Source organism: Danio aesculapii, chromosome 8 (assembly GCF_903798145.1).
Source record: "Danio aesculapii chromosome 8, fDanAes4.1, whole genome shotgun sequence".
In the NCBI taxonomy this organism is placed as follows: Eukaryota; Metazoa; Chordata; class Actinopteri; order Cypriniformes; family Danionidae; genus Danio; species Danio aesculapii.
In genome coordinates this window covers 13094243-13119570 of record NC_079442.1, presented here as the reverse complement: position 1 = coordinate 13119570, position 25328 = coordinate 13094243, and the positions used below count along the sequence as shown (strand labels likewise).

The 25328-nt window shown below is 35.8% G+C and overlaps 1 protein-coding gene across 1 annotated transcript in view; it reads left to right on the top strand.

The window, feature by feature from the left end:
- Positions 1-25328, top strand: part of mtor (mechanistic target of rapamycin kinase) — a 269916-nt gene that overhangs the window by 172593 nt on the left and 71995 nt on the right. The window contains exons 31-35 of the mRNA XM_056463247.1: positions 2692-2792; positions 5197-5312; positions 10508-10585; positions 12415-12522; positions 18192-18317. Of these exons, the coding sequence (XP_056319222.1) occupies positions 2692-2792; positions 5197-5312; positions 10508-10585; positions 12415-12522; positions 18192-18317 (529 nt within the window). The remainder of the gene's footprint in view (positions 1-2691; positions 2793-5196; positions 5313-10507; positions 10586-12414; positions 12523-18191; positions 18318-25328) is intronic.

Below are 25328 nucleotides of genomic sequence, written 5' to 3'. Positions count from 1 at the left end.
TTAGCAAAAAAAAAACTGCATGTTTGCTAATTAAGCTGCCAACACCCAAAGCATGGGCACTTCTGCAAGGTAGTAACCTCAAAACCCAAAGCATTACATGAAAATCTTCTAAATCTTCAAAATAAAGTGAAGATTCAACTCTTAACAAGTCTTTCTATTAACTTTCTAATCACCTAAGATTACTTTTATTGTCACACAAAACGCTTAACGGTTTACAAATGTAAGTGGACTGAACATAAAACTAATCATTTAGGCCAAAAAATTAGAAGAATTTTCTTGTTTCAGTTTATTTCAAACAGGTAGTTTGAGCAAGCAGCAGTAATCGTTTTCTTCCTTTTTTTTTTTTTTTTTTGAGTGTATTATGCAAAAATGAATTTCATAGTCACAATGTATTATAACCACTTCTCTGTTATAAACTAAATTAAGATAATTACTAAATTAACTCAAATAATTACTAAATTAAGACGTTGGATGAATCTGAAATGATTCCAAGCTGTTTGACTATGGAACATGAGAGATGATATTTAGAAGAACCATCACTTATGCATAAAAACATACAAAATATTAACTAGAATTAATTACTAATTCAATGTTATATTACATATTTTATTAACATATTATTTATTTTAGAATCTATGCACTATGGGATCCCTCATCCATTATATGTAGGGTTAATGCCGTCCTTCAGTGTTTTGTATTTGTGTTTTTTTGCTCAAATTTCCATGCAACATTCCATTCCAATGAGTGATAGACTGTTCCCGTGTAAAGGTAGCAGAGTCCTTTTTCCTGTCTCGCTGTTAATGTGCGTCTTTGTGTTTTAGACCTGTCTGCACCCTGGAACCTTGTATTTTGCAAGGCCTCATAAGTAATGTTTTTTCCAGGTGGCTGGGAAAGGACTTTATTTGTAGCAGATCCCCCACCCCATCTCTTGAAGCGCATATGAGCAGCGGTGTCCCACGGGGATAAACCTTAGGGCCCCTTTTCTTCACAAACCCCCAGCAACAACACGCATGGTTTTCTTGTGTCTGTGTCAGCACTATTAGCCCCAAAGGGCTCATTTGTTTTAAAGGTGCACCATTCCTAGATGTGAAGTGATGTCATGGCTTTTTGTGGGTTTTGAAATATTTTCGTAGAAAGTGTCCCGCATGGACGCAGACAGAAGTTCTCATCGAGCAATAACAGACCTTTCCAAGTTTGTTCATCTCATTTGGTCTTTATGAACTGTAAGATGGAGTGCTTGTACTTTATCTTCCAAGAACAAAATATGCAGCTTGCAGGCTCAAGAGTGCTGAATCATAAATATTGTACACACATTTGCTACCAAATTATGCAACAATGATGCATGAATAGTCTTTAGCTGCTTTTCCATCCATCTATTTTTATGCGCATTTTGGAATATTACATTAAAAATTCACCAAAATGTGTATAAATTTTGGAAATGCACATAAAAAAATTATGCGCACAACTAAGTAGGATAAACTTTTTATCTGATAAGAAAAAAATCACATAAACTACGATGGAAACGCATTATCCCAAATAAATTCCAGCATGAGCATCAAAAAGTGATGTGATTTTGCTTCAACAGATCATGTGATAACAAAAATGGCTGGTATGCTTAGGTGGACGATTTACATTCTTAAATGTTGTATACAAGAAAGAAGTGACGACCATCCTTGATGAAAAACATCATCGAAAAGTGCAAATGTTCCAGGAAGTATGAGCGGAGATAATTCCAAAAGGATACAACAAACCATTGACTTTTTTGCATAACATTGCGTTTCGTCTACATGTTCTAAGACACAAGTAAGTTATTATTTACGAAAAAAGGCAGCAACTTAAATTTTTCTTTTGTCTCTTGGACTCGTTGGATGGAAAAGGTGCTATATTCGCAAATGTTTTTGCAATATTTAAGTTTTGTGCATAAATTTAATAAATTTAATCGCATCTTTGGATGGAAACATGGCTTTTGTCATATTATATGAAGTTCCTAATGTAGATTCGGAAGGAGCCTATAAAAGTCCTATTACATAGAATGCAACGCTGCGACACACAATAAAAGGCATATTAAATTAGTCTTAATCCTAAAATTTTGTGACAGCGATGTGCAAAACGAAACGTTTTCTATTTCTGCATATTTCTTCGTCAACCAACAACAGTAGCCTATGTACTTTTAATAATGTTAAAGATATTTAATATGCATTAATCAGATTTTAAACCTTTTGTTGGAGTGCAGTGCACTATTCTGCACTTTTGAATGGCTGGTACTGTATATACATTTTTCTGCAAATTGCTTGTCAGTGGAATCTTATTTCATCTTGTTGCACACCTCGTCACTCTAGTTTTCGTGCAGGAGGTTTTTCACGTCATTTTGCACCACATTCTGCTTGAGTTCAATATTTGGAGGACACGATTGATTCGAATTCAGTTGAATTCATTCTCGATCAAACTCATTGCTGTCATTGTCATCACAGCAGGTTTATCATATTTACTTTAATTTTCAGGGAACAGTAAAATAAAATAAATGAAAGCAATCGTGGCCTTTGTGACTCGTAATGGCAATGAGCATGCAAGGGTTTTGGCCAGAACCAGTTTCAGTCTGCACCATGTTTTAACTCAGTAGTCAAAGGGTTGTCAGCGTGAAACAGCTTCTTCTGCTGCTGTATTCTTATTTACTTTATTTTCTTTTGTCAGGGGTCAGCTGCATCAGCAGTGCTGTGAGGAGTGGACTCTGGTTAGCGAAGAGACTCAAGCCAAGATGGCCCGCATGGCAGCAGCTGCGGCATGGGGACTGGGTGAGTGAAGAAATAGAGACACTCTAATTAAAGGGACATTTCACTTTTTTTTTTTTTTTTTTTTTTTTTTTTTTTTTTTTTAAGTGACTTTATTCTACGTCTTACACAGCTACTTAAAAAATTTACTTACACAAAACCTAAAAAAATGACAAAAAAACATTTTCCTGAGTCGTAATAGTTAATTAATTCTTTAATTAAAGGCAAAGCTGACAGAAACAAAAAGGCTGAATGGAGCAAATACTAACCTGCGAATCATTCAGTCACAATATGGAGGGCTGTTTGTTATATAGGACTGAAGGGTTTTATTCCTAGCAAACAACCGCCTGGATGTACTTCATCCCTTCTTTTACACAGCTTTTTGCCACAAAACATACAAATTAGACACAAAACATTGTTCTGAGACTCAATAGTTTATAAATTCTTTAATTAAAGGCACGAAAATTAAAATAGCTAATGGACCATACATTAACCAACATATTATTCACATACAAGATAGCGCTAATCAGACAGCAGTGTGAAAAACAAGCATTGAAAATATGAATGTGACCGTATTCAGTGACAATCAAGATGATCGAAAGTACTTGGATGAGCCTGGGTTATTAGTTTCTGTGGTTGTTATCTCTAAAAAAACCTTGCAATGTTTGATTGACTAATCTGAATCAAGTTTTTAATTATAAGCAGTGATGGAAAGAGTACTGAAAAATCATACTTAAGTTAAAGTACCATTACTTGCCTGAAAATGTAGTGCGAGTAAAAGTATCTGTTAAAAATATTACTCAATGTATGAGTAAAAAGTAGACCTTTTAAAATTACCCAAGAGTAGTGAGTATTACACTGTGAAAAGCTGATGCATTTACATGTAATTTTTGAAATTGTGTAAACGTAACATTCTGTAGTGCATTTAGATGTTGCCCAGCAGGCACACAATGTCATAAGACATTAATATTAGGTTAGATTTAGGTTGTGATATCAGGTGACCAAAATTCAATGTCTAACTAGTGTCTAAGGGCAACGTTATTTTGGCGTCCAATAACGACGTCGAATGATGTTAATATTTGGTTGATTTTAGCTTGTGTTAGAAACCGACCAAAATCCAACATCAAGCCAACATCTTGAACCAGGGATTAAGCCTACTGGGCCTCAGCGATCCTTCAGGTGGGCTGCGAGATATTATAATATATTTTTTGGATTTCATTATTAATATGCTAAATTAAAATGATCGAAGTAATGCACTTTCTCATGTTCTCTGGTTGATTACTTCAAACTCGGCGCAAAAACAGCCTCATGATCGCGTCTGCAACTACACTTAAGTTTGTTTTTTCACAAACTATGCTTAAAGTGAAGCTTTTCAACAGATTTAGGGTGTTTTACTGTATTTTAAATTTATATTTTTTGAATAGTAGATATTTAATTGTAGATATTCAGTCAGTCCAGTTTAAAGCAGAAGCTAATCTTTTGCAGTTTCCTTGTTGACCTGTGGTTCTCTTTGAATTTATGTTTTTTTTATATATTAAATTATATATATAATTTTAATGTATAACATTATATATAATGCTGTATATATTATATAGTTTAGTTTAATATATAATTAAATTTAAAGAAAATTATTTTTATATATAATGCTGATAATAGAAAACAATAGAAGGCACAACAATTGTATAATATATATATTAAAAAATGAGCATGTCATAAAAAAACATTTTAGAGAAAATGTCAGACAGGTGTGCCTTCAAAAATTGATTGGAGAAATAAGTGGGCCCTGAAGTGAAAAAGGTTGAGAAGCCCTGTCTTAAACCATTATCATATTGACGTCAAATACTGACATTAATTTGTCAGGTATGGCAACCAAAGTCCAACATCGGATAGACGTCATAGTCATACCATCCACACAATGTCAAGCTGTAACATCATTAGACGTTGATATTTGGTTGATTTTAGTTTGCTGGAATTATAAATCGCCCATGTCTTGAGGTAGTTCGTTATGTGGTGATTTACCTTCTATGTGTGATTTGATTGGACAGGACTCACAAGACTGATTCTTCTAGTCTTCATAGACAGGATAAAATAAAGTAGCGACTGCAGGTTGAAGGAAAGTAGTGGAGTAAAAAATGTTCTCAAGGCAAAGTAAAAGTTCACGTTTTTAAATCTACTTAGTAAATTCCTGCGAAAAACTACTCAATTACAGTAGTTTAAGTATTCGTAATTTGTCACTTTACAGCACTTTATATAAGTTATACTTATATTCAATTCAATTCAAGTTTATTTGTATATCGCTGCACAGTAATTGTTGTTTTTAAGCAACTTCAGAAAGGTTAGAGTTATTAGTTACAATAACTTTACAATAGCTAATTAAAGTTTTAGCTTATTTAATTATATATAATATGTTTGACTTTGTGTTTGTCAGGCCACTGGGACAGTATGGAAGAGTATACCTGCATGATCCCACGAGACACCCACGATGGAGCCTTTTACCGGGCAGTGCTTGCTTTACATCAGGATCTGTTTTCATTGGCTCAGCAGGTATTACATAATGAACAACTAATGAGAGCTATTAAATAAGCTGAATTTAAACTACCTGTAACGTTGTTTCTCACTATGTACAAATGTCTGATTCACTTACATTGGAAAAACAACCAGGAGGTTGATGTTTAAAGAAGAAATTGTTCAGTCAGAGATGAGCACAACAGTTGGCATAGTGTGTCGTCTCAAAGGTGTTATGCAATAATGGTCAAAGTCTGGATGTAAAATAGCTTGGCTGAAGTACGGACACTGTGGTGATCTGATGTTCCTTTTTCCGAAATGAATGCGTTTCTTTGAGAGAGAATGTAAAAGATGAGCTCATACACATGGAGAACATCACAAAACACACCCATGTACTCTTTGTGTTTGTCACTATTATCCTGTCATCTCACCTGCTCCATTCCTCACGAGGACATTGTGTAAGAAATCCAGACTCCATTCACAGAATGAGATCCAGATGGAGATGTGCTTCTGGTCAGAGTGGGAAATTCTGGTCTCTTGTGCTGAACGGTGCATTGAAATAATTGAAAAATTGTTTGTGTACATATTATTCCATGTCCATGCTGCAAAGGCTTGTATATGAGTGATATGTATATAAATGACATGCAATGAATGCATACTTTAAAATAGTACTTCCATGGTGACGCAGATTGCATAGAATTAAACTCAAAGTATACTTTACTGCCTTGTGTTTTGAAATTTTCAGCACACTGAGTTTCTTTCATCATCAGGAATTTTTGTGACAATGCCCAAAGCTGTGAGATACTGGGCACTTGTCACAAATATTTATACAGTGAGTGTTTTTGAAGGCTTCAAGGGTGTTAGATTATGTAGATTATAAGCAGACTGTTAGTTTGGGGTTAAGGTTAGTGTAAGTACATGTACTTGCAAACTTTCTTATAGTCAGTTAAATGTCTGTTTAGCAGCAGTATCAACAGATATTAAGCAGACAGTCTACTAATAGTCAAAGGGACCACCAAAATAATAAATAAAAGTACTGTCAGTATAAAAATACAAAATAAGTATTGAAAACGTTACAATTTTTCTCCAAAAACATATTTCTAAAGGTGCTGTTGACTTCACATTTTCACTAAATAATAATATAAATGCAGAGTATTGAAAGCATAAAAAGGAAGGTGTAAAAAGGCATGGAAAGACCAGACAGCAGCTGAAATCTCTCAGTAGTTCTTCAGCAACCCTCTGCCTTTAATCATTGTAAATGAATATTAGCTGCTTCAGTCCAACATCTACATTAGCAGGATGATGAAGGTAAAACCAGGGTGGAAATTTCAGCAAGACAGTGGTCCAAAAACACAGCTAAGGAAACTCTCTAATGCTTTCAGAGAAAGAAAATCAAGCTGTAGAATGGCCCAGCCAATCACCTGACTTGAATCCAATAGAAAATACTAAATAAAGCTCAGATTTGATAAACAAGACCCACAGAATCATCAAGATTTCTTTAGAATTTTGTGAAAAAAAACACCTAATCAGTGAATGTGACTTCGTTCTCCATATGAGAGGCCTCTTTAAACTGCCATCACCAAAAAAGTCTGATATATCAAGTATTGAATACATTTCAGTAGTCAAAGCACACTTTTCCTTATTCACAACACTTGCTGATTTTCAGTGATAGATGCTTCAAACAGTGAAACTGCATAGAGGAAAGTGAGAGACAGATTGTTGGATGGCGGGTCTTTGCTTTGTAATTCTTTGACATAAGTGTGATGTATTACACGAGTGTAACCGCTGTAGTAAAACTGGCAAAATCTGAACGATGTATTGTTTTCACTCATTTCACTCATTGTCTCACTCTCCTCCTTTACCTCACCATGCATACTTATTTTGCAGCATTTTTTTTTTCAAAACTGTGGTGAACCAGGGAGTTACATGACCCTTTAAAAAAAGCCACCACCTCCTGGCAGTTTATGTGCCACATGAGAGGATTGGTTTTTCGTTAGCCGGGTGGGCTACTAACGAGGCATCAGAAGTGACGATGGGTCTCTAGTGAGGATTCCTATACGGACAAACTCTCTGGTTGTTGGTCCACCATTGAAACCAATGTTGTGAGTGGGATTCTGCTGTCTCAAGGCTGAAGTATCATCAATATACCAGTTTAACCTGAAGCCTCAGTGTGGCCAGATTGGTGAACAATAAAAAATGTATTTTTTTTTTTATTAGACTTTTTGTCTTGTTTCTATAATATCTAAAATATTATATATTGTTTAAAATATCTAAAAATTATTTTAGAGACTTACATGTAAGGATAAAAGAAGAACTTCAAATAATGCAGTATATACAGTACCAGTTGGGGAAATAAGTATTAAACACATAAAGAAAGGAAGGTGTAAAAACGCATGGAAGGCCCAGACAGCAGCTGATATCTCTCAGTTGTTCGAAAGTAACCCTCTCTCTTTCTTCACTGTAAATTAATATTAGCTGCTTCGGTCCAACATCTACATAATCAGGATTATAAAAATTAAACCAGGGTGGACATTTTAGCAAGACAATGATCCAAAACAGCCTAGAAAACTCTCAAGCTGTAGAATGGCCTACATTTACCTGAAGCCTCAGTGTGGCCAGAATAGTGACTAACATACACTGCAAAAAAAAAAATTTCTTACTTAGATTTTTTGTCTTGTTTCTACTCCAAATATTTAAAAATTCTAAAATCAAGAAGCATTTTCTAGACCAGTAAAAAAAAATATTGTCTTGTATTCAGAAATAGTAAGTCAAAATTATGTTATTTATTTATTTATTTTTTTAATGCATGATAAATAATCTGCCATTGGGCTAAGCAACGTAATCTAATTTCAAAGTGAAAACAAGATTATTTTGCTTAGCCCATTAGCAAATGAAAACAAGAAAGAAGATAAGAAACAAGACAAAACCTTTAAATAAGAAAAGCTTTTTTTGCAGTTTACTAGACACTAAGGGCTCTATTTTGACGATCTAGACGCAAAGTCTGAAGTGCAGGGTGCAAAAGCATTAAGGGCTTGTCCGAATCCATTTTTGCTGTTTTAAGGACGGAGAAATCCGCTCTGTGCTGCGGTGCATGGTCTAACAGGGTTGAGCTTATTCTCTTAATGAGTTATGGATGTTTTGAGAATAAACCAATTAGAGACTTATCTCACATTCCCTTTAAGAGTCAGTTGCGTCACGCCATAGCGCATTTGCTATTTACACAGCGGACTTTGTAAATGGAAAAACTGAAGCTTCACTAGCGAGAAAACAGTTAAACTGTAGCCCAAGAATCAGCCTCCTCCAATCGGCCTTTAATTTCACTTTCACTTTCTCTCTTTCATGGATAAGAAAACGTGTTGTACGCACAGACATCCATTAGCCTCATAATTAATTTGGTTTGTTAAGGGCAAAGATTTGTTTCAAAACTATTTCTAAATTCAGTTCTATTTTTCAGCAAATGAATGAATGAACAATAATAACGAAGTGTGGTTAAAAAACCTGAGTTATATCCAAATGTCCTTTTATGTCCCATGCCCCATATGATCTAAAACCTGACAGGTGGACAAATGTAAGCTTGTTTTTAATAAAACAAATATAAATATGCATATAATAAATAATACTGCTAATAATAATAACATTATACAAAAGCAAGTTGTGTTGAATAAACTGAAAAAAGCCCAAGGCATGCAGGTAGTTGTTTTTATATTTATAGAAAATAATAATTTTTGTAACATTTTAATCCTTTACTTCTTTTTTATTTGTAAAGATATTTCTCTATTGCTCTACATCCTGTGTGTATTAAGCATTAAGCAAGGCGCACAACTGACGTGCTCTGCGCTGGACTTTAGACCTGCTTTCAGCTGGTCTATTGAGCAGTCTATGTTAGTTCCTCAAAATAGCAATGCGCCAACAATGCACCTTAACACACCTCTTTTCTAGACCAGAACACCCATGAGTCCACAAAGTGGCGCAAATGTATTTGCTATTTAAACAACGTGGCTGAAAACGAGAAAATTAGTGTTGCATTGGTCTGAAACTAGCAACACATCGTGGAAACATGTCTTGCGCCTTATTGCGCCAGGTGTATGATAGGGCCCTAAGTCTAGGTCAATTGGAAAAAACTAAATCTGAAAATTGAATATGCATCTTTTAGATTAATAGTCACAAATCCTGCTTGAATCTGAGAGAAAATGTGTTTCAGAGTTAAAGGCATATAGTTCACCCAAAAATGAAAAATTCTGTCATCATTTGCTGACCCTTGACTTGTTTCTAACCAGTTTTTATTTATATTTTTTAAATTTATAGATTTTTCCAAAGATATTTTGAAGTATGTTGTAAACCTGTAACCCCAGACATCCATAGTAGGAAAAACAAATACTGGATATCAATGTTGAAATGTTTCCAAAATTCTTCAAAATATCTGCTTTTGTGTTCAACAGGGCAAAAAATGGTCAAATGTGATTAAATGTTTTTTTTAGGAGGAACTATCTCTTTCAGTTTTAAACTGCATGAACTCAGCGAGCATGAAGTTCCGCAGATGTAGTCCAGCGTTGTATAGACCTTTCTTATTTTTTTATTTTTGGCATCCAGAATTACTGGCTCTAAGCCCTGATTTTCATCTCATGGAAAGGATGCATTTCATTAGGTCTCCAGTTTCCAACAAGGATTGTTTTCCTGCCTCAACACAGCAGCCTAGCAAAAGTTGACTAAATAGTCACATTCATTTACTGTACTGTGAAAATTTATTGGCCCTCATCCTGATTCTTTTGTGTATATTTTAATAAGTCAGAATTTGCAGTTGAAGTCTAGCCTATTAATGCATAACAGCCTTTCACTATAATAAATAATAAGTGGACTCAACTTAAAATTATAAGGCAACTTTCTGCACAACGTTGACTCAACTTTTAACTCAAGTACTTGAGCTGACTTGATTTAAGTTAAACCCGCTCAAAAAAAAGCTGTGCAGCAAGTTAACTTACACTTTTAAGTTGAATCAATGTTTTTTTTTTGCAATGTCGCTAGTTGTTTATATCTACAGTGTTGAGGTATTGATGTAATCTTGTATATACTGTGTGTTTTTGTGTGCACTGTGTGTATGTGTGTGTGTGTGTGTGTGTAAGAGAAAATAAATGTTAAAGGCTATATTTAGTGTATATTTAGGCAATAATATTGTTTGTTTTCTCAGTCAGGTATTCAGCAGAGTCATTATATAGTGTTTGTTTGTGTGATTTCAGTGTATCGATAAGGCCAGAGATCTGCTGGATGCTGAGCTCACCGCCATGGCTGGAGAGAGTTACAGTAGAGCATATGGGGTAAGAACACAGTCACACCTCATCTCAGTTTAGAAGATTTTCACATTCGACTTCTGATTTGTAATCCTATTTACTTTGACTAAAGTGCACCGCACTGACTGCATGATTTACAAAATGAGATACTGTATTTGTCAATCACAGAGATATTTCCTCTTTTGCACACCTAATCATTCACCATTTTCTTGTCAGTCACCTTTTTTAACTCTTGTGATGTGAAATCAGTGTGCTGTAACTCATGGAGAGGCTTTCAGTTTTGAGTTGAAGCATTCAGTGTTTAGCTGAAATAATATTAGGAAAATACTGTGAAGAAGCACGATTAGGGAAAATATCTCATAATCGATATTGCTGAGTGTTGCGATTACGTTATTTCTTACAATAGAACTAACTTACAAAACACTTTTATCAGCAGTTTATTTGAAAAATCATTTAATTATGTAATATTCATGCTAAAATAAACACCTAAAAGAAAATTTTCTCAGTTATATCAATCTAAAAAATCTGTCAAGGTGCAAACTATGAATGAAATTCTGATTCTTATTGGCTGTTAACATTTTCCTCTCTCGACTCCCAGCATTTGAGTTTATTTTCAGCTCTAGGTAACTAACAGCACCTACTGGAGAGGTGGGAATAAAGAAGTAAAGGCCCCATCTGATTGGTCAGATTTGAATAAACACCCTATTCATGCAGCACTGAATATCTGACAAAAATGACAGACAATTTTTTGTTTTTTCCTTCTTATTACAAAAAATTCAGTCATTAATTTAAAAAGATATGCGCTTACCTGACCAAACTTTTGTCGTCGATCCCCGTTGTAAGAGCAACAGATAATAACTGGACTTCTAGTTGATCATTTGTAAAAGTGGCAGAAAGTAGATTTTTCTGATGAATCACCTGTTGAACTGCATCCCAATCATCACAAATACTGCAGAAGACCTACTGGAACCCGCATGGACACAAGACTCTCATAGAAATCAGTCAAGTTTGGTGAAGGAAAAATCATGATTTGGGGTTACATTCAGTATGGGGGCTACAAGAAATCTGCAGAGTGGATGACAACATCAACAGCCTGAGGTATCAAGACATTTGTGCTGCCCATTACATTACAAACCACAGGAGAGGGCAAATTCTTTAGCAAGATAGCGCTCAAACCTCCAGCCTCCACATCAAAGTTCCTGAAAGCATGGACGGTCAAGGTGCTCCAGGATTGGCCAGCCTAGTCACTAGACATGAACATTATTGAGCATGTCTGGGGTAAGATGAAGGAGGAGGCATTGAAGATGAATCCAAACAATCTTGATGAACTCTGGGAGTCCTGTAAAAACGCTTTCTTTGCATTCCAGATGACTTTATTAATAAGTGATTTGAGTCATTCCAGAGATGTATGGATGCAGTCCTCCAAGCTCATGGGAGTCAAACACAATATTCATTCTTCTTCTACTGCACCATGACTTTATATTCTATACTGTACATTATTTCTGACAAGACTTTTGTCTAAACAAAGTCAGACCTTAATGTCCTAATTAAATAATTCAAAATCAATGCATGATCATATTTTATGTTGGTAAAATAAGTGTAATCTAGAGGCCTTTACCTTTCATTAAAGCCACTTCAGATACCAAATGATCAACTAGAATCCTAAGAATCCTAGATCCTAAAACTTTTGTCAGGTAGTGTACAATGACTTCTTTAATTCAGTAATTAGGGCTAGTAATTCAGAAGGGCTAATGATTCTGATTTTAACTGTATATTAATGCAACTTGCAAACAAAAATGTTTATAATTTTTAAAGAGTCCAATTCATATTGCTGTCTTTCTTTGTATTTCTTTCAGGCTATGGTATCTTGCCAGATGCTTTCTGAGTTAGAGGAGGTGATCCAGTATAAACTGGTTCCCGAGAGAAGGGACATCATCAGGGAAACATGGTGGGAGAGACTGCAGGTAACACCAGTGTTTTCCTTTTCAAACTTGATGAGAATTTGAGGATGTAATGATTAACTCATTTCATTATTAACCGTGATTTAATTCAGCACGGTTATTGAATCGTAAAAACCTCGTAGCACAGCGTTTCTATTGCATGGAACGGACGGAATTTGTGAAAAATTTCAATAAAAAGAAATACATGTTCCATATTCAATTCACCTTTATTTGTATAGCACTTATACAATGTAGATTGTGTCAAAGCAGCTTCACATAAAAGGTCATAGTAAATAGGAACAGTGTAGTTCAGTTTGTAGTGTTTAAGTTCAGTTCAGTTTAGCTCAGTTCAGTGTGGTTTAATAATCACTACTGAGAGTCCAAACACTGAAGAGCAAATCCAACGATGCGCAGCTCTACAGATCCTGAACCATGCAAGCCAGTGGCGACAGCGGAGAGGGAAAAAAACTTCACTAAATGGCGGAAGTGATTAAAAAAAACCTTGAGAGAAACCAGGCTCAGTTGGGCACGATCATTTTAATTTCTTCGCTGGCCAAACGTCTTGCGCAGAGCTGCAGTCTCAGTGGAGGAGGCTGGAAGCTGGCTTCTGCGAAGACTCATCTGTCTCTGGAGCATTACAGGAATCAGTCTCATGTTCTCCACTCTTCCATGACCACCACAGTAGCTGCTCAGGATACGGCCTGGTCCAGGATATGGAAACCTTGGGATCATCTCGTCGTTGGTCTTGGATCGAATCAGTGACTCTGCATAGTCTGAGAGCCTCGGGAAGAGTATCCTCAGGTGCAAATGGAGAATAAAGAAAATAATTAGCGTAGCTGCTGTTCATAGTGTATATAAACAAGATGCAAAACCTGTGTGGAAGCCCCCTAAGTGGTGCACTAAGTGTATGCTTTACTGAACAGATAGGTCTTTAATCTAGTTTTGAATTGGGAGAGTGTGTCTGAGCCTCGGCAACAGTAACACAAAAAGCACTTGTTACAACTGAGATATGCAGAAGAGCATCTCTGAACGCACAACAAATTTAACTTTGAGCAGATGGGCTACAGCAGCAGAAGACCACACCGAGTGCCACTCCTGTCACCTAAGAACAGGAAACTAAGGCTACAATTCACACAGGCTCAACAAAATTGGACAATAGAAGATTGGAAAAACGTTGCCTGGTCTGATGAGTCTCGATTTCTGCTGCACCATTTGGATGGTAGGGCCAGAATTTGGCATTAACAACATGAAAAAAATGGATCCATCCTGCCTTGTAACAACGGTTCAGGCTGGTGGTGGTGGTGTAATGGTGTAAGACATATTTTCTTGGCACACTTTGGGCCCATTAGTACCAGTTGAGCATCATGTCAATGCCACAGCCTACCTGAGTATTGTTGCTGACCCATCTTGATGTCTACTTTCAGCAGGATAACGCGCCTTGTCATAAAGCATGAATCATCTCAGACTAATTCTTGAACATTACAATGAGTTCACTGTACACAAATAGCCTCCACAGTCACCAGAACTCAATCTAATAGAGCATGTTTGAGATGTGGTGGAACAGGAGATTCGCATCATGGATGTGCAGCCCACAAATCTGCAGCACCTGCGTGATGTTATCATGTCAATATGGAGCAAAATCTCTGAGGAATATTTTTCAGCACCTTGTTGAATCTATGCCACGAAGGATTTAGGCAGTTCTGAAGGCAAAAGGGAGTCCAACCCGGGACTAGTAAGGTGAACCTAATAAAGTGGCCGGTAAGTGTATATTCCGGTTAAATAATTTAAAGTTTAACTTGTGTTTATTGCGTAATTTACACTAGCAGCAAATTTGTAGCTGCCTGTCGCTCTGGGTGGTGACCTACTGCAAACGCGGCTCTGTGAAGGTCTACAGCACAAAGAATACAACCGGCCTTTGCAGGAGCTGAGAGAGAATCATGTGAGCTCTACTGGTGCTCCTATTGGCTGTCAGAAAGTTGCTCTTCATCTGCGTAAAGTTGAAGCATTCTCCACTTTGTTGCGTCACTCGAGACACCCAAGTCGGCCAGAAGTCAATCGCTTTCCGTTTAAACGAACGGCCGCTTGTTACTTTGCCGATGCGAGTCGCTCAAAGTGTGAATGAGGCTTGAGTCAAAAAGCTTTCAACGTTTTCTTAATTCCAAATAGATAAATGAACTTTTGTTTGTTTTTATTATTATTTTGTGCTGTATTATTTGATTACTGAGGAGCAATAAATAACACTTTTAATATAAGGAGTATTTATTAACTAATAATGCTGTAAAATTATTGAATGCATAACGATCATGCTATAATCTTACTAGCAAAATCTATAATCGTTACATCCCCAATATGAATCAGTTGCTTCCATCATCAGTAGTCCTGTCCTGACCTGGATGTCATTATATGGGAAAACATTTTGTCACTGGCATGACATCAGCTCAGCAGGGTGCTTTGACGTACTGTGTCAGCTTGCGTTTATTTTATATGCTCTGAACTAGTGCCACTAGGGAAAAACAAACCATTAACAGTGCGAACTAATGGTGCCAACCTCCAGACTTTTCCATTCATAAAGCGAGGTGTGAGGGGTTCCAAACAGATGTACTGATGTAAGTAAAAAAAACTTTTAGTCAGGGGTTAACTGGTCAACTTCAGTCTAGCTGAATTGCAGACACAGAACACTGTGACTTGTATTATTAGTTTTTCAATGTGTATTATTAGGGTTATGAATAGTCAGATTTTTATCCCAACCTTAAATATAATATGTAGAAACAGCTTTGAGCATAAACAATGGTCAAATTTGCAGTTGAAGACAAAATGATTAGCCTTCCAGTGACTGCTTTTCTCTTTTCTTTTTCAAATATTTCCCAAATGATGTTTAACAGAGCGAGGAATTTCTCACAGTATTTCCTATAATATTTTTTCTTCCGTAGAAAGTCTTATTTGTTTTATTCTGGCTTGATTGAAAGCAGTTTATAATTTTTTTAAAAACCATTTTAATGTCAATATTATTAGCCCCCTTCAGAAATATGTTTTTAGATTGTCTGCAAAACAAACCACTGTTATACATTGACTTGCCTAATTAAGTTAATTGGGTTAACGTTGGTTCAATTTGGCCCAATTCATCATGTAGAAGCTCTCAGATTGGTTATTCAGCAATGAATCAGAGCACAGGAAAGAAAATTGAAGCAATGTACCCAAGTAAACAATTCAAGTCAAGAAGGAACACACAGAAATCACCTGTAATGTTGCTACATTTCTCAATTTGCAAACGATATGGATTATTAGGTTATCAGACATATTTGCATGATTGAGTCTCTTCTTTTTGATAGATATGTATCATCATTTTGCAAAGACATGAACTACAGACATCATCTAACTAGTCAATAGCTGCTCAGTAGCCCCTTTCACACATACAGACTTCAGATGGAATCATGTTGAACTGGCCCTTTTTCAAAATACTGGTAAATTCGTTCCGGAAAGAGAAGTTGTAACATTACCGGTAATTTGCCGAAATGCTGTGCTGTGTGAAAGCAGAAGGAAAATAGCCGGAAAGAGCGCATTCACATCTAAAACGCGCTGACGTGAGACGTCTATCCAGCCAATCAGAACATTCAGATGCATTCACATCCACGCTGTTTATCAAAATAAAAGCCTTTGAATACTTTTTCTAGACACATTTAGCTGCTAGATGTTAGTCCGATAATGTTTCTATGTTTAATATTAATGCCAACTGTGGAAAAAAATTATCGATAAAATGCTTATGACAAACCGATGTGAGTTTACCTGCAAGCCCTGCGTGTGGGGCTCATGCACAAAAACAAATGTACATCTCGACATGCAAAAGTGTTCCTCCATATGTTCACATTGAAGTTGTTCTCAATACTTATCCATCCACAGAATTTGTAATGTAGTCAATGTGTAAACATTTAGCTGCGGTTCGCACTTCTGACTTTGGATGTCTCTGGGACAAAAGCAGCTACATGAATGCTAAAGCTTTAAATATAAGCGAAATCCTCAACAAAAGACTGACCCCTATTATGTTAACAAATACAATCACAGTCATTTAGAGGTCATATCTGCAGAATTTACCAGTATTTTGAAATGGATGTGTGAATGGTTCCTTCCAAAAAAATTCTGGAATGTCCTTGCCTGTGTGAACAGCACTTTTTTGAATATACCGACAAAGTCCTTCCGGCATCGCTGTGTGAAAGGGGCTAGTGTCATCAGTCTTGGCTGGTCTCCAGAATGAACAGCAGTGTGATTTAGAGCATTCAATGTGTTAGTAATCAGCTGTTAAATTCAAATCTGCTTTCCTCCAGATTTTAATCGATCAAAATGTATGTGTTTTCTAACATTTAACATTTTTTTCAGGTTTAAGACATTGAAATACACATTAGTACTTGCAAAACAAATATTTATAGTCAAAGTCCCTTTAAGACAAGTCATTTGACTCGGTGGCCATCTGAAACGCCTCTCAGGCAGTAATGCTTAGTCATTCTGTTTAAATAAGGAAACATCAAATTCTACAAAACTGCTTGCCAAGCTGAATTTCATATTAGGAATCTTCAATAAAATTAAACAACAACTAACACAAAATTGGCAGAAATTTTGGTCTGGTCTGAGCCCCTCTCTTAGAGTATCGTCAGTCTATAGTGATCGATGATTGGCTCCTTTACTAGAAGGCAAGCATTATTCGCCATTTAACAATCAATGATTGGCTCTTGTACTCGAAGGCGGGTTACCTTTTCCCCCATTCAAAACGATAAGAGTGACATGTCTTGTGTATTCTATAGTCTTTGTTATTGTTTAAAGAATGTTGTCTGTGAAAACTGCATCAGTGATCATATTGAACATAATCTGATGACATGCTTTATTTACATCATATAGTTAATATGGAGTGTGTGTATGATTCAGAAGTTTACTCTGTGTGTAGTTGTTCGTTTGCGCATATGGATCAGTTTAGGACTATGATCAGTTTGCACTGGAAATCTGATATTGGCGACATTTAAAACAAATTACAAAAAAAATCTGATCTGAGAGAAAAATTGAGCACAAAACCTGGCATTCTGCAATAGAATTGGAAAAAATGCATTTCTTACTTAGAGTCTGTGTCTTTTTTCTAGTCTAAATATCTAAAACTTCCTAAATCAAGAAGTATTTTCTAGACAAGTCTTGTTTTTTCTTAAAACAAGCTAAATAATCTGCAGATGGGGTAAGTAAAATGAATTCATTTCAAAGCAAATACAAAATTATTTTACTTACCCTACTGACTAGAAACAGGACAAAAACATTGAGGTAAATTTGGTTTTATATTCGCACATTTGATCATTTTAACGGTCTGTTAATTGTTTTTCATATTACTTTGAATATTCAGTCTAAAATCGCAAATAAGTATGACTTCAAAACAACATTAGCATTAATTAACAATGAACAAAGTTGTGCTTTGATAGTCATTGTCTGCTAATATAATTCCCTTATTTACAATTTGCAAATAATATTTTTTTGATATTATATTATTGAGGAGAAAGTATGAATATGTGAATATAAAACCAACTTAACCTCAATGACAAACTCTTAAGTAAGAAAATAGCAGTGTAATAGTCTTATAGGTCATATTTAACCAACCCAAGCTTCAGCATAGTTTACAATATACATGTAAAATCTAAAAATGGAATACATTTTTTTTTCTCCAGGGTTGTCAACGCATTGTGGAAGACTGGCAGAGGATCTTAATGGTGCGCTCCTTGGTCATCAACCCACATGAGGACATGAGGACATGGTTGAAGTACGCTAGCCTCTGTGGAAAAAGTGGAAGACTGGTGAGAACTTTCTAATGCAAGATTACCACTGAAATAGTTATGTAACACCATAAAACACAACATTAACAGGGTGTCTGCGGGGTCTTAAAAAGTATTAAAAGTTGATAAATCAATTATGAGAAAATGAAGGCCCTTAAAAGGTATTTAAAAGTCTTAATCCCGTTTTTACGAGGTCTTAAATTTTTCTCAAGCATTGTCCAACGTGTTTGACTCCAAAAAAGCATAAATATATTTATTTTGCTTGATTGGTTTGGGCCGGCTGCGTCCGGCCAAGCTCCTCTGTCCGGGTGATGTCACGTAATTTGCGACAGACGCCGGAAGTTGATGTGACCTTCTCCACATGTAGCGAAACCATAGAGCAGCGCTATTCCAATTACTGTGACCAAGACATCAAAAATAAATTTAGTTTAGTCAAAAACGGCCTCTATAGACCAATTACCATGTTTGTATCAGGATGCGCGCGCAGGGATGTGGTAGAAAGAATCCAGGAGCGCTAGCATTTACAGCAAGGCAATGACATCCGATGCAGTACAGAGTTTGTTGTTGTCTTAGAAATAAGATATATTGATTACACATTATATATATTATTTACATATTGCTTTCAGCATATTATAACAGCTTGTCACCCAGTGATAAGCACAGTGATTCGGCAAAATTAACGTTAAGTGAGCGGCGTTTGTCTGACAGGTCCATTTACGATAGCACCCTTCCAAAGAATACTGGATAAGATGAAATGACCAAGCATCCAGCCCCAAATATACAATCTCATTGAAGCTGCAAGTGATTTTACAAGAGAGAAGTTAAAGATCTGAAATCTGAAAGTGAAGATTGCTGAAATCATTTCTGCAATCAAAAACGAGTAATGTGTATGATTCAGTATAGCAAATATAACATGAGAACTGCAGAGTCTAGCATTTATAATTAGGTCGTCACTTCATTCAGCTCCCTTTTAGCCAAAGACGTCTGCAGTTAGCATTAAAGCAGTGTGGTGTATGGTAAAAGTTAAGTTTAAAATTTTTTCGAATTTGGCATCCTACCGCACAACACGACATCTTTACTATTGCAGCCTGTGTTTTTTTTTTTGCAACCGGGGACCCGTGTGACGTAGATTGGTAATTGGTCTATAGCTATGAAGTGGTGTGCGTCTGTTCAAAACAACATGAGCTGCAGTTGAAGGCTGCGCAGAGCATGAGTCACCTGACATTAAGCGAGTGGCGTGAGCAGCCGAAAACGTTTGGATACTTAAGCTTAGAGGCTTCTCATCGCTGCTTTTCTGTTGCACGGAACGAAACTGTTGCAACTAAACAAAGTTATGCCACCTGTGCGCTAGTTTAAAGTTCCGTGTTTATAGCTACACCAAGGCTAATATGCCATACACTGGATTAACTACAGCAGCGGGCCGTTCACATATCGCGTCTTTTCCACGTGCAAGTTCCTTATTTCCAATATTAGAATATATGCCAATATGCGTGCACAAGCGGAGCGATGCGCTCGCGCCTCAGACGCACCGAGTAGAAAACATCTCATGCCGTAGCGGTAAGAGTTGTGCGTCGCTTTCAGTGCAATGTGAACAAAAGAAATGTTAGACAAATTATTACAAATTATTAAAATGATTATGTATGTATGAATGCAGATGATAACAACAGTTCAATTAAATACTTATCTAATATAAAGCTTAAATTTACATTAGACCTGATAACCGTGAAACCATCATTATTCTTCAGACTATATAATCGTACTACCAAAATCTTTAATTGTTGCATCCATAATTGTTATGCAGTTCAAAGTCAAGCCTATTCTACAATGCACTGATATTATGACGTTTCAAAATAAACATATTAACATTTAAATGTAGAAAAATCATATCTCATAGTCATATCTCTCCGGCCCCTCATTTGGGATGCTTTTCATGAACTGGCGCCCATGACAAACTATTGAATAGTTTGAGGGCAAAATGAGATGATGCAAGTTTGCATACTCCTGGTTGGAGAAAGACGTGTTTAAACAGTGACTGAAACCTGTCACTGAAAACAACCACGTAATTTATTCTTTCAAGGTTTGTTTCTTCCGAGCTTATCTAAGTTCTGTTGCACGGTTGTGCTCCATTCATTTATTTAACTGCAACTGTTTATTAACAACTGTTTATTAAGTTAAAGGTTTGATACTGATTAGAACTGATTAGAAAGTGACGACGAGGTCTTAAAATATTCTGAGAAGGTTTTTAAAAAGGTATTGAAATTACCTTTAGGATTCCTGCATATACCATTATCAAAGTATAAAGCAACACTAAGTAAATATGAAATCAAACATTGGGGTTTGAGTTTGAGAACTGACAAGGCTAAAATAACAAACCATTTTTTTTTTTACTTTTGCCATACTAGTTCAAATGAAAGAAAAGAAAATACAGTTTTCTAACTACCCTAACTACCTAAGGCAAAAGCAGAGATCAACAGGTTTTCACAAATTAACTGGCATCAGACTCTATCCCAACATTGTCTACAGATTACAAACTTACAAACAAACTATTTGCAAAGACAAGCAGCCACATTTAAGGGACATTATATGAATCAGTGTCAAACAGGCAATAGTAGTAGACGTTGTGCATGAGACTTCGGCGCACGTATAAAAAAAAATTATATCTCGCAGTGAAGAAGTGTACCGGAGCTTGATTCGTTTTACCATAATCACGTAATCATTGACGTCCGAAGTTTTATTTTTTTTGTCCCACAAACAAGAAATGTAACTAAAATACAATAGTAATTCATAGGAAAAAGCTGTTGAACCATACTAAAGTGTATGCATGTATTATTTACAGCTATTTTTAAAGAAGGCCACTGCATATTGTAGTATAGTGTATAAAGGAGGCCAGCTGGGGAGTACAACCCAAAAGCATCATTCGCATAGGCTCCTCCTTAGAGCATTTCGCATTACCTGCAAAATAAACTGTGAAACTCTGACCAATTTACGGAGGAGTTTATTCGCAAGTGACTTGTTTTAGCTTTTTTTGTCCATTTAGAAACATTGCCATGTGAAAGCAAACCGCACCAAGAACAAAAATAAACATTGTAACAATCTGAATCCGTTTTAGAACAAAAGAATCGATCCACAGGTGTAAAAGCACCCTAAAACTCTGTAGGCCAATCAGGAGTGAGCAACTAGTCTGAAGTTACCAATCAGACGTTTCTAATAATAATAATTCAACATGACAACCATAGGGTTGTAACAGTGACTAAAATGAATACGTTTGAGAATAAACAGAAAAGAAAAGCTCAAATTCATTTATAGAACTAATTTGTGAAAGTGTTAAATATTCTCCAAAATGTAGCAGAACATTTGTAACCCAAATAAAACATTTGGGAAGTTGTTTACTAGTCTTACAAGGTTTACCCAAGGTATCATTTACTCAAAGGTAGATTGGGCTAGCTCTAATCTGAAAAATAGAACTGATTACCCCTTGGTTGGTGAACCAACTACTAAAGGGGTAGTTCACCCATAAATGAACATTTTCTCCTCATTTATCCAGTGGTTCTAAACTTTAATGAGTTTCTCACTTCTTTTGAACACCAAACCAGATATTCTGAAGAACGGTTGTGAAAAAAGCAGCCATTGACATCCATAGTTAGAAGAACCAAACATATTATGGAATTTATTGGCTTCATTCTTCATATTTTCTTTCTTTGCATTTAATAGAGGAAAAAAAGTAAATGATGACAGAATTGACATTTTTGGTGAACTGCCCATTTAAGACCAAGTCTTAACATAGTACTTGTTTATTCAAACACCCACTGTACACAAAACCAGTTTCGCGGTTCGGTTCGGTTACGATTATCATGCCATCAATTCAGTTCCATTTGATATCTCGATGCATCACAGTGCATTGACGATGCTTTCCATACACAGTTTTATATTTTCTTCACAGCAGCAATACTTGTATTAAAATGTATAAATATATTTATACATTTTTGTAATACAATTTTGTCCTTTAATACAGTCAGATATATAAACTGTACCTTTAAACAACACGAGCATTTATAGCAAATAATATCAACAAATATAAATATCCCGCTCCTCACAACCTTGTCTTGGTCACACGCTCAACAGAAAGGGCTGTGATTGGCTCTTACACGCTGGCGCTCTTCACAGATGAGTGACACTAATAAGCAGCAGCGGCGATCACAGCTGATCCATATAGACACGGTGGAGAAAACTCTGCAGGCACGCGCTCGTGTCTGTATCCAGATGTATCGCTGTTACAGCCGAGAGGAGACGAAAAGTCATGCCAGCAGGTCAAATGGTCCACAGTGAGAGAGAGAGAAATAGAGTTTACTTTCATTCTCTCAATGAAATATGGGCTTCTGCTGTAAGTGTCAGTGAAAGACTGTCCAGCAAACACACACGCAGTGAAATTGTGCACAGTTTCTGCGTTTTTAAGTAGTAGGAGCGTTGTAAATACTCGCAATCGCCTCCCTCGCCATAGTAAGCTACCGCAACTTAGCGCATATGAGATAAATGACGTCAGCACATAATAACCGGTTATGATTATCATTGAACTGATACCGAATTGTCTGTATCGCGGTGCACAGAAGAAACGATTAATTTTGACAACGCTAATAATTTCAGCATCGATATCGCAATATGTGCATCAACAATAATCACATCAAAGGATTTGCAATGTTGAACCGGTACTATAATTTACCATAATTCAAAATACTTGTGATTTGTAGAGTCATTGAAATTTTTATCCATAGCATAGTATCCAAAGGTTTACGCAATTATCTGTGTTTTTAGGGCCTGTGTGAGGATTTCAAGTCAGTTTTAAAGTATTCTGACATATGAATTATGTTTCTAACTTTAACTGTATTTGTGTTTAAATATACAGAATAATACAGTATTTTACATTTGATTATTATATTAGTGTTTCTGATTATTACTGATTTTATTACAGAAAATCCTAAAGCCCTGTGTATTTAATTTGTTCAGTACCATTGCCCTACTGTATTTATCAATGTTTGTGATTGGTTTAGTATAATCTATGATTTCATCTGGTGAAATTATACTCAATATTGCAATATATATCGTAGAAAATATAAAATATCGCAATATCAGTTTTTTCCAATATCGTGCTGCAATATTGTATTGTTCTTATTTGTTCTGTTTTGTCTTTTAGTTGCTACTGGCTGACCTTAAAGTTGATGTGAATGTTTGCAAACCATTTTTGTGATATTATAAATGAAAGCAATGAGCTGGCCATGGTTCACAGTAGTTTAATGTTTCTAAAGGTGTTTTGAGGCACTGCATTGATCAGTTGCAACATGGATCGGATAATGTTTCATAAAATACACAGCAACAATATTAAATTGGGCCAGAACTAAGATATTTTGCTCGGCTCAAGAGGTTATTGTACTTTTTGTAACTCATTTTCAAATGCCAAGATAACAAAACCTCTTGTTTTTACATTCTCATCTCTGTTTTTTATTGATGATTATTGATTCCACCAAGCAGTGCAGTTCTAATTTATACAATCTATCAGTATATAATTTTAGCAACATTAATACAGAGCGTTCAAACGGTAAAACTGATGTTTTGAGATTAAATTAATCAAGTTTATGAATTATTTTGCAACTTTGAATGAGAGTGAGTTTTGCACTTCTACCAAAAATGGTCACTACGGTACATAAAAAGCTCAGTATTTCAGATTATATATTGGTTTATTCCTTTTTTTTTTTTTACTTTTTATATATATTGCAGAAATCATATAAAAATGCATATTTTTTTGTTTTGAAAGGTTTTTAGATTTAAAATGTAGACAAATATTAATAGATTAGATTAGATTAGATTCAACTTTATTGTCATTACACATGTACAAGTACAAGGCAACGAAATGCAGTTTAGGTCTAACCAGCAGTGCAATAGCAGCAAGTGCAGGATACAGGTATAAGTTATAAAGTGCAGTTATAGATAAACTATGGTGATATTTAAAGATGGATGTACTATGAACATTATATACAGGTTGTATTAGCTATGAACAGAGATTTACAATAAATGAATATATGTACAGGATGCTATTAATAATCAGAAGTAAGTGTGCAGGTAGATAAACATAATTACAAATGTATATGCACAGTAAGTGTGTGCATAATTACAAATGTCCATGTGCAGTGGGTATGTACAGTTCAAATCAACAAATCAGTGCAATGAATATGTGCAATTTTTAAATGTGCAAATGTTAAATAGTACAGTGATTGTGAGGAGTATAAGTTAGAGGAGTGTGGGGGTGTATTAGCGGGGCAAAGGAGTCAGTGAGGGGCAGAGTTTAAAAGGGAGACAGCTCTGGGGAAAAAGCTGTTCCTCAGTCTGTTCCTCAGTCTGCTGGTTTTTGTAAGGCTGATAAAGCTGCTTTTCATATGAAAAAAAGCATAGTTCTACTAACCGGTAATAACCTTTTCATGTGAAACCACTAAACACTGTCCACTTTGACAGATGACTTGACTTGATGACCTTTGATATGACCTGTAGTGGTGATCATACAAGCTGGAGACCACTGACAGAAACGCAACTGATTAGGGGATGAGAGACAGATAAAGAAAGCACTGTTCTTATTGACACAAAGGCTTTGGTAGGGTCAAGCTTATGTTACAGTCTCAGTAGAAACTGATTGATGTGTTTATTTACGAAGTGCTTGAGCTCTAACAGATGACCCTATCTATCAGGTTTTGGGGCTTTGTATTGAAGATCATTGGTCAGCCTATTATCTTCCTGCACAAACATGTGCAGTTTAACACTCTGGTAGTCTTTGGTCAGTTTAGACAGAGAAAAATTATAGAATTACAGAATCATTGGAATGGTCTAAAACTCCTTGTCACGGAGTCATGATTCAAACATGCTAAATGTTTGTAAAAAAAAACACACTTGTGGTCTTCATGGTCAAAAATGACCGCCATAGGAAATGAATGGGAAATAAGCAAAAATATAAACATTCAAAATATATTTTGTTTACAAAATACAAATCCA